This window comes from Hippopotamus amphibius, chromosome 2 (assembly GCF_030028045.1).
Source record: "Hippopotamus amphibius kiboko isolate mHipAmp2 chromosome 2, mHipAmp2.hap2, whole genome shotgun sequence".
Lineage (NCBI taxonomy): Eukaryota > Metazoa > Chordata > Mammalia > Artiodactyla > Hippopotamidae > Hippopotamus > Hippopotamus amphibius.
This window is the reverse complement of record NC_080187.1, coordinates 72,094,480-72,103,666: the sequence shown is the minus strand read 5'-3', so window position 1 is coordinate 72,103,666 and position 9,187 is coordinate 72,094,480. Positions and strand designations below refer to the sequence as shown.

The window sequence follows — 9,187 nt, the reverse complement described above, 5'->3', positions numbered from 1 at the left end:
TCCCATGGGGGATCAAGGGTGTCCTTGGCCTCTGGGGTCTTTGTACAGGGTGGAATAGTCCCTCCTCTCCCCTTCCCACCCCACCCAAATTTACCCCACCCAGGCTTCCCCAAGCCTGGGGGGGCCCCACCCAGGTTTTTAGACAAACAAAATCAAGGGGAAAGAGTTAGCAAGGAGGAGGGAGCTCATTACCGGGAATTAAGGAGGAAGCATGCCCTGGGGTAAGACAAGCAGGACTGGGCTGGAAGCAGAGTCACTCAAACTCCAAAGACCAAGATACAAAGAGTCAGGCAGGAACAGAGGCACAGAAAGAGACAGAGACATGGTCAGCCAGGGGCACAGACCCAGAGCCATACCAGAGAGACTGAGAGAAAGACAGGCACACCCAGCAATGCTAAGAGCTGCACAGTTGCGTGTGTGCCCACACAGAGGCAGGCACACAAGGAAACAGAAACCAAGCTCAGGTTTCAGGGAGGCTGATTTCAATGCAAACAAGTCAGAGCTTTAAGGAACCGTGAGCTGCTCCAAAGTTGTCTGTGGAGAGGACTAGCTCAGGAAGAAGGGACAGAGATGAGACCATAGGATCTTGATTCTCTAAGTCCACCCTGGAAACTGGATTAACATACTGTCCTGAAGGAGATGAAGAGGCTTCTTTCTAGAACTTGCTATCAGACAGAACTGCTGGTAGGAGGAATATCTTAGAAGGGAATGGGGGAGGTGGGAAGCTTGGCTGCTGCTCCCAGGGGTCATGCTGCTACTTGGCCTCTGTCACTGGTCAGCCGGGCCTTCCTCTTTCTCAGCCAGGCCTTCCTCTTTCTCACTCTGTCTGACCTTCCAACCAGTGTGTTCCCTGGGCTGCATGCTCCTCTGCCCTCTATGCCCATGGTGGCCCCCTCTCCTGTCTCCCTTCTATTCCTCCCAAATCCTCCTCAAATTAAGGCACAGCAAGCCATCACCCTGCTCTTCCTCCCCCCTCTCAGGAACCTCAGATTAATGGAAGGAACCTGAGGCGGAAGAGGATATTAAATTCAATGACCTTTAAAAAACAGCCTTCAGCATCTCTCCACCACCACCATCCCCCCTCCCCCGCTCTGCAGAAAAGAATCACAAGGTGACATTTATTGACTATTATCTTCCATTACCTCCTCCTCTCAATGTCTCCCAATTCACAGATGAGGAAACTGAGGTTCAGGGAAAGAAAATCACGCCAGTATCACACAGCTAGAGAGAGGCCAAGCTGGGCCTGGGATCCAGCTCTACGTACTTGTTCACCACTGGGCCAGAAGCCCTCCCACCACCCCCTGGGCTGACTGGTCAGGGTTAGTTGCAGGATTTGAGAGGAAGAGATGACGAAGGGCATGGAGTATGCTGGGGAGAATAGCAGGGTGAGGGCACCTAAAGTGGGACTGGTGTGGCTGGAATGAAACTCTGAAGCCCATGGTTTGCCCTTTCTCCCCCCAGGGCCTCAGAAGGGGACACTCCCTCTGGCTCAGGTCCCTTCAACATTCCAGACACGCCTCTTGGGAGCTGGGGACAAGTTGTGGATGGAGACCTGAGAAGGAACTGCCTTCTCCCATCCCCACCTGCCCAGAGTCCAGGCTGCGTGACCATGCGTTTACCACCCACACTCTCTGGGCCGTGGTGTCCTCATCTGTGAAGCAGCTAGGGGAGCAAGAGTTGGCTTATCCTCTAAAAACTGGTTCTCCTCCAGACCCAGGGATCCCAGTGTGGTTAACTCTGCAGGAGGGCTTGAGTTGGGGCCAACTTCCCTTTTTATTCCCAGTGAAATCTGAGGAGGATTCAGTAAGGAAGTAGGAGGAGGTGAGAAGGGGCAAGTAATCTCCCAACAGAGCTTCCCAGGCTTCAGGCAGGGTGCCAGAGTCAGTCCAATCCCAGCCTTACAGGACACAGGGGTGCCTCAGACTGAAGAACTGAAGCACAGCAGGAGGCACGAATGAATGAGCTGTGGTCTCATTCACTGAGTTCAGACAACTGATGGTGGAAGAGCCGGTAAGGACAGGAATGACTTCCTGGAGGAGGTGTTGGAGCAGACCAAGAGGATTTGAGTGAGCGGGCAGTGAGGTAAGAAGGAACAGGAGCACACAGAGTAGTCTGGGGTAGAGCGAGCACTGTGAGGGGAGGCGTAGGGACCAGGGCCAGCTCCTGGAGGGCCTGAATGCAGGATGAAAGGATTTGATTTGTTTCTAGGTAGCGGGGATAACCGTGGAAAGAGGTCCACTTTCAGCAGGGGATCCTTTTGGTTGCTGTATGGACTAACTGGGGCAGACTGGCGTCTGAGAGGCTGCTAAGGGGGCTGTGGCCAAGGTCTAGTTGAAGGTGATGGAGCCCAAACAGCTGTGAGGTGTAGAAGGCAATAACAGGTTCCCAGTCTGATTGGTCTCTTCCAGCAACAGGGAGCTCACTACTTCTTGGGTAGCCGTCCTCTCCTTTGGGCAGCTCTGCCTGAGAGCAAGCTCCTCCCTAGGCCAGGCTTCAGCCTTCCTTCCTGGTGTAGTGGGTGGGTGCAGGGGTCAGGAAGGAGATGTGATTCATCGTGCTGGGGGTTCCCAGGAGGATGAAAGCTTGGGGGGAAATGTGGACCCACCAAGTTCAAGCTGAGATGAAGGAACTCTCTGACCTGTCTGTGTGACTGACCCCTGTCCCCAGGGCAAGTTTGAGTACTACCCTCAGGGTGCCCTGGCTATCTGTGGCCAGACTCACTGAAGCTCTTTGGCGCCAGAAAAATAGAGCAAGCAGAGAGATATTTACACAATTGGCATACATTTTATTGTTTTTTTTTTTTTTATAAAAGGCAAGAGTACATGGGTTGAGTGGAGGATTAAAGGATTGAAGACCCTAATTAGAGTCTCCCAACCCCCATCCCTAAAACTGTAACATCCACTATATATATATATAGTATATTTATATATATATATACTATACATATATATTTCTTTTTCTTTTTTTTTTTAAAGAGCAAACGTGAAACTTATGACATGGGCTTCACCCCACCCCCTTCATGACAGAAACACATCACTCTGCTCCTACTCATGCATGAATAGCCAGAGCGCCACCTCTGGCTCCACATCTCCTCCTAGCCCTACTCATGTTCCCACCCTACCTCCCCCAAAGCCTATAGAAGACCCCTATGTAGAGAAAAGGGCAGACATGCACATCCTGAGAGACACACGTACCTAGACCCTCCTCCACACGGAGCCCCTGAAACACTCAGACCCCTGGCGCTTTCCTCACTCACAGACAGACACAACATCTTCCCGCTTCCCTTCCTCTGGGCCTCCCCGCTGCCCCCCACAGACAGAATCCTTTCCACTTGGTCCTTTGCCCTGAATACCTGGAAAACCACACACACGCACACGCACACACACTCACACACCTGCAGCCCATTCTCCCTCTTTGGGAGGCAAAGGGCTAGAGTGGCCCTCCTCCCTGTGCCACCACATCTTGCAGGCAGTGGCCAGCCGTCCTGTCGGGTCCTATTTCCTTCAGGATGGGAGATCCTGAAGAGGGCTGTCAGAGGGGTGCTGGTAGACAAGGAGCTTCGCGGCCTGGGAGGGGCCGTGGAGAGGACATCTAGGGAGCAGCCCCTGCACAGTCAACGGATGCTCACGGGAGGGGCTGGGGGTGCCCCCCGCCCATTCACATCTGCTGCTTGTGCTTCATGTGGGACAGCTTCACGTTCTCCTCGTCGGTGGAGGGCGGGAGCGGCTCCACGTGGCAGCCGATCATGAGCTGGTACACGAGGACACCCGCGATGGAGCCCAGCAGTGGAGAGACGATGGGCACCCACCACCAGTGGCGGCCGGTCCTGGGGGCAGAGAAATGTGGTCAGGGACGCGTGGGGCAGGGCAGAGGGGAGACGGGCGGGGGCACGCGGGTGGGGACGGCACTCACGTGAAGACTTCGGAGCCCCAGCCAGCAATGGCGGTGAAAAGGCGAGGGCCGAAGTCGCGGGCGGGGTTGACAGCGTAGCCAGAGTTGAAGCCCATGGAGGTGCCGATGACCAGGACCACCAGGCCCACGGTGAAGGCTTCCAGGCCACGGGGAACAGGGTTGTTGTAGGGGTCCACAATGGCCAGCACACACACGATGAGGGAGGCTGTGCCAATGAACTGGAGCGTGGGGAGAACAGGGTGAGGGGAGCCCCCACCCACGCTCTGGCCCCTCTCTCCACCCTCCGTCTTCCCTCCACTTTGAGAGTCTTGGCATCGCCCGTGTTCCGCTCTCCAGGTGCTAAGATTTTTGCTAAATTTGCAGATTCCTAGGAATCTGCTCTAGACAGGAGTCCTGTCCCCCAGCCAGCTCATGAGCAACCCGAGGCAGCCTGGTCCTCCTCCCCAAACTCCCCTCACTCATCCCCAGCCCGTACCTGGTCGAAGAAGCCATTGACCATGTCCAAATGTCCAGAGGGGTAGGTGGCAAAGATGCCAGCTGTGCCGTTGGGGCCCGAAACTACAAGCTGATTGTTGGCAAAGGCCCAGATTGCATCTGGTGACAGATTAGATACCAAGTGGGTGAGGGCAGAGGCCTGAGCCCCGTCTCCCCTCTCTGACCGGGCCCACCCTCCCAGGGGTCACAGGTGAGTGTAATCATTGCTTTACTGCTCTGGAGTCTGGGGTGGGAAGGTGGAGGGGTGGAGGGCCTGACTCCATTGTTGCCCAACTCATTCTTCCCCCCTGCCCCCGACCTGGGGCCTGTGCGTGAATGAGTCATAAGCCCGGGGCCTGGGCAGGCACTGAAAGGCCTGGTGCCAGCAGGTCCCAAGCAGAGGGAGGGGGTAGTAGAGGAGAGAAAGGTGGAAATGCTTACCATAATACAGCCCAAAGATGATCCCGGCACCCAGGAAGGCTCCCAGAGTCTGAGCTATGGTGTAGATGGGCAGCTTGATCCAGGGCTCACGCGCCAGGAAGCACAGAGCAAAGGTCACGGCAGGGTTCAGGTGGGCCCCTGGGCAGAGGGGAGATGGGACCTATTAGCCTCCACCTGCCACAGTGGGGAGGACAGGATTCCCCCACCCCTTACCCCCCTCTCTGGCCCTGGTGAGCAGGGATGCAGAGAAGGGTTTCTTGTACCGAATGGCAGGTTGGATTATGTAACAGACCAACTCTGCTAATCTCTAATTCCAAGGTGAGAGTCAAAGGTTCTAAGTATCCAGTTCCTTCCCCACTCTTCTCTTCCAAGGGTCCAAAGCTAAGACATGGCTACGCCCTGTCCTGGGAAGACCCCCACCCCCGCCCTATCCCCCAGTGGGACACCTTGTGGGAATGCTGTGGAGGGGTGATGGCCGAGGGTGGGGGTAAGGCCTTACCAGAGACCTGGCCAGCAATAAGGATGCCTAGGGTGACGGCAAAGCCAAAGGCCAGGTTGATGGTGAGGAAACCACCGTGGGTGCCCCGGCTGAGCACAACCTGGGCCACAGAGCCACAGCCAAACATCTGTGTCAGGAAACAGAACAAAGCAGAGAGGGTGAGGACCAGTGACTGTCACTCCAGCGGGAAGGGATAAAGCCAGCAACCTCCCCCCCTGCCTCCATGGGGAGGACGGGAGGATGAGACGCCCTTTCCTGGAATCAAACCCCTCCCCCTCCTGCAGCAATTATACCCTGCAGAAGAGGCAGACATGCCCTTCCAGCCCCCGTGTCCCAACTCTACCATAACAGGGTTCTATGGAAGGACTGGAAGCAGAGTTTGCAACTGCGAGCCCAGAAGATGGCTGAACCATCTCCCTTGATCTTTCTTGACTCTCGACAGGAGTGGATGGAAGGGGCCGCGCTCACCTGAGCAGTTCCTCCCTCAGCCCTTCAGACCTGGCGCAGAGCGGGGAGAAGGCTCTCACGCGTCCCCCACCTGCAGTTGCCTCCCTCTCTGCCCCAAAGAGCTGAGGCGGAGAGGGCACAAAGAAAGGGAGGAGGCCAAAATTAGGTTGAATCCACTTCTCCTGAATCTGAGGTGTCAGAGCCCCTGCCTCTCTCTGTTCTCGCTCTCAGCACTTTCAGCCTCCTTGCCTGTCCCTGACTCAGAGCCTCCTCTCTCCACGTGCCCTGACCTCCCTGCCTTCAGGGGTCCAGGTTCCCCACTCAGATCTGGAGGTCCTAAAGACAGAGATATGTCTCATCTCAATAGCCAGAGTCCGGGACCTCCAGGGCAGGAGAAGTGGGGAGATTGGTTCTAGGCTTTCTGCCGGAAATGGGGGGGACTCCAGATGACTAAAGTCCCTGAGGTCCTGTAAGTACAGCATGTGCTGTATGTCGGTTCCCCTTGTTCAAATGTAAAAATGTTTCTGTACTAGCTGTAAAGAGCTATTGCCATGAGCCTCCAGAGTGTCCCCCAAAGCTGCTCCAGTCCTGCCCCAGCTCTCCTCTCCCATCTCTCCATAACTAGTTTTTATGCCTATCCAGAAGAAAATTTTCCAGGACCTATGCTAAGGGCCCTTGTCCTTTCTGATGGGTCAGTATCCTGGTGTACTGGGTGGTTAAGTATTTTGATTATCATTCTTCAGGAGGACCAAGAGATAGTGGGGAAGCCAGTGGCAGTGATGCAGGGCAAAGGTGGGCAGGCAGGTGAGAGCAAAGGTCAGAGACTGTACGTACGTGTGTGTATGTATTGGAACAGGCACGTGAGGGTCTGGGGCACTCTGCCCGGCTCGGCGGGCCCTGGCCACAGCTCCTTGCCTACCTGAGGCCCAAACCTGGCTCTGTCCCAGGAGGCCTTGGAAGGAGAAGCTGTCAGAGCCAGTTCCACCACCTTGAGACTAATCTTCCTCTTCCTCCCTCCCCTCCTTCTCCCTCTCCTCACCTTACAAGTTACCCCAGAGAAAGGGACGTCCCCCGCCCTAAAGCCAGCCCTGATTCTGCCACTGCAGGCTCTCGGTCCCCAACTCACAGAGGTACACAGGCAAGCCCTCACCCACCACTCAGGGGTCTCCAGGCCTGGCCCCTCCTCTTCAGGCGCTGACACCCCATGCCTCACAACCACCTGAGCCTGAAAGCCTTCACAAACATAACACCCGCCAGTCTGCGGTCAGGGAGGAGCCAAATGATCCTGGGCTCCGCGGGAGGCCTGGCTGTTCCTTTGGGGGAAGGCAAACTGAGACTAGGGAGGAGATAGGGAGGCCCCTCTGCGAAGGGAAGAAAACTTCCCCTGTCCTGGCTGCTCTCCAACAGGGGGCTGGACTATAAGTCAGATGCTGGGGTGGGGGTGGGGGAGGTACGCAAGGCTCTGGGACCGGAGGAGGATAAGCAGCTGCCCCTGTTCTCTTCCTGGCACTGGGAGAGAAGAGCTGCAGGTGCCTGGGAGGACCACGAGTCTGGGGAGGGGGTATAGATAAAGCGCCCCACCTGGCTTCCCCCATGCCTGTTCCTGGAAGCCAGAGGTGAGTCCCAGCTTTCCTCTCCCTATGAAACCTGCTCCACCACCACCACCCATTTGCGGTGGGCCACCCAGCCCTACTTGTCCCTACTTAATCTTGCTAGTCCACAGAGGGCTGGCTGGTTTACATAACCTAAGGTTGGAACTGGGGCAAGAACAGAGAAACCTCTTCCCCTGCAAAGGAGCAACGGAACGCAGAAGGAACCCAGAGGGAAACAGGTGTAACCACAAGAGTGGCTGAAAATCTGAGAGCAACTGGGACAGGAAATGGAGCCCATAACTGGCGTGTCTGCCAGGCCCAAGAAGTGCAAACAGAGTCAGCCACGTACAGCCAAGACCAATACTGGCATAACCAGGGAATCACTGGGAAGTAACCCAGGCAGGGAAGCAACCCCTGCTCAGAGAACCCGCAGAGTAACTCAGACCCTGGGGAGTAGCTCAGAGTGCTTCTGCGTGGAAGCGGACAGCATCTGTCCGGGTAACTGTCTGGGAGTCCCTCAGCTCTAGGGGAGGAACGTTAATGACATCATGTCGTTTGTGCCTGGGGCACCGCTGCCTTCCATAGCCTCCTATCTTCAGGATCCTCCCTCCTTCCCGCTTGCCATTTGCTGTGTAGCCTCCACCCTCTGCCCCCACCGATGGCAAACGGTCCTCATGTCAGGGGAACTTTTGGACTTTCTGAGGCTTAATTATTCATTCGGGGCCAGGCACCCAAGGCCCAGATAACTCAACAGGGGCCCATGTGCCACGGCCCCCACTGCCTCCCCGGGCTGGGGAGCTGTGGGAGCCAGAATGGGCTGGAAGTCCCAGACTGCAGAGGTGACCGCTGCCCCCAGCTAGCGGGCTGGGTCACGGGGGAGGGGTAAAGGATCCGAGCTGTCACTGGGGTGTAACCGCTGTCATTCGGGCAGGAGTCAGAACTGTCACTGAGGGGGTGAGCGCTGTGGGGGAAGGGTGCTCTGGAAGGGGTCGGAGGGCTGGGGGTGGGGAGGGGAGGGATGAGAGCTGGCAGAGGGGTCAAGGCTGGCTTAAAAAACACAGCCCCTCCGGTGAACAGAGGGACTGAGGAGTGTGGGGCTGGAGAGAGGCTTCTCGGGGCCCCTCCACTCACCACGAGGATGAGGGTCCCCAGGCACTCGGCCAGCGCCTGGCGAAGCAGCCGGTAGCGGATGTGGAGCATCTCCCCGCAGCGGGACACCAGCTCCTTCTGTCGACCCATGGCGGGGGCAGGCGGCGGCGCTGTCGGGCGGGCGGGCGGCGGACACAGCAACAGCGGCCGCCTGCGCCGGGTGGCGCCCTTTATAGGAGCCGGAGGCAGGCGCCCCGCCCGCCCGCCCGCCCGCCCGCAACCCCGCCCGCCGAGCCCCGCGCCGGCCGCGCGAGCGGGCGGCCACCCCCGCAGCTCGCCTGGGGAGGCTGCAGGGGACGCTGGGCTGGCGGCAAGCTGATGAGGACGGGAGAGGTGTGGGGTGTGAGGAGCCTTCAGGGCCGGGGTTGGCCGGGGGAGGAGGCGTCTAGAGCCAACAGTTGGGTGTAGGCTCGTGCAGGACCAGGGCTGGCGGGGAAAGGAGCTGCCAAAGAGACCTCCTCGGCCCACTCACAGGGAGCCTCGCTGCCATCCTCACCACGGTCGGGGGCGGGGCAGCGGTGGGGGGAAGACATGTCGCAAAGGAAGGGAACGCTTCTTAATGCACTGTGGTGTCCTATATGGGAGGGAAATCCAAAAGGGAGGGGATATATGTATATGTACAGGTGATTATTTTGCTCTGCAGTAGAAGCTAACACAACATTGTAAAGCAACT

At 57.3% G+C, this 9,187-nt stretch overlaps 1 protein-coding gene across 1 annotated transcript; it reads right to left on the bottom strand.

Moving 5' to 3' along the window:
• Window positions 1-3,495: 3,495 nt before the first annotated feature.
• On the bottom strand, window positions 3,496-8,690 carry AQP3 (aquaporin 3 (Gill blood group)). Its single transcript, XM_057723335.1, has 6 exons — window positions 8,497-8,690; window positions 5,327-5,453; window positions 4,828-4,965; window positions 4,388-4,506; window positions 3,913-4,130; window positions 3,496-3,826 (listed from the first exon to the last, which is right to left on the bottom strand). The coding sequence occupies exons 1-6, from the start codon at window positions 8,602-8,604 to the stop codon at window positions 3,658-3,660; spliced, it is 879 nt and encodes a 292-aa protein (XP_057579318.1). The 5' UTR covers window positions 8,605-8,690; the 3' UTR covers window positions 3,496-3,657.
• Window positions 8,691-9,187: the final 497 nt, after the last annotated feature.

Excerpts from the sequence above, each read along its gene's own strand:
- AQP3 (XM_057723335.1), bottom strand. The coding sequence starts at position 8,604 with ATGGGTCGACAGAAGGAGCTGGTGTCCCGCTGCGGGGAGATGCTCCAC. Across the intron at positions 5,454-8,496 it reads TGGGGACCCTCATCCTCGTG|ATGTTTGGCTGTGGCTCTGT; the intron begins GTGAGTGGAGGG and ends TTCCTGACACAG. Across the intron at positions 4,507-4,827 it reads CATCTTTGGGCTGTATTATG|ATGCAATCTGGGCCTTTGCC; the intron begins GTAAGCATTTCC and ends ATCTGTCACCAG.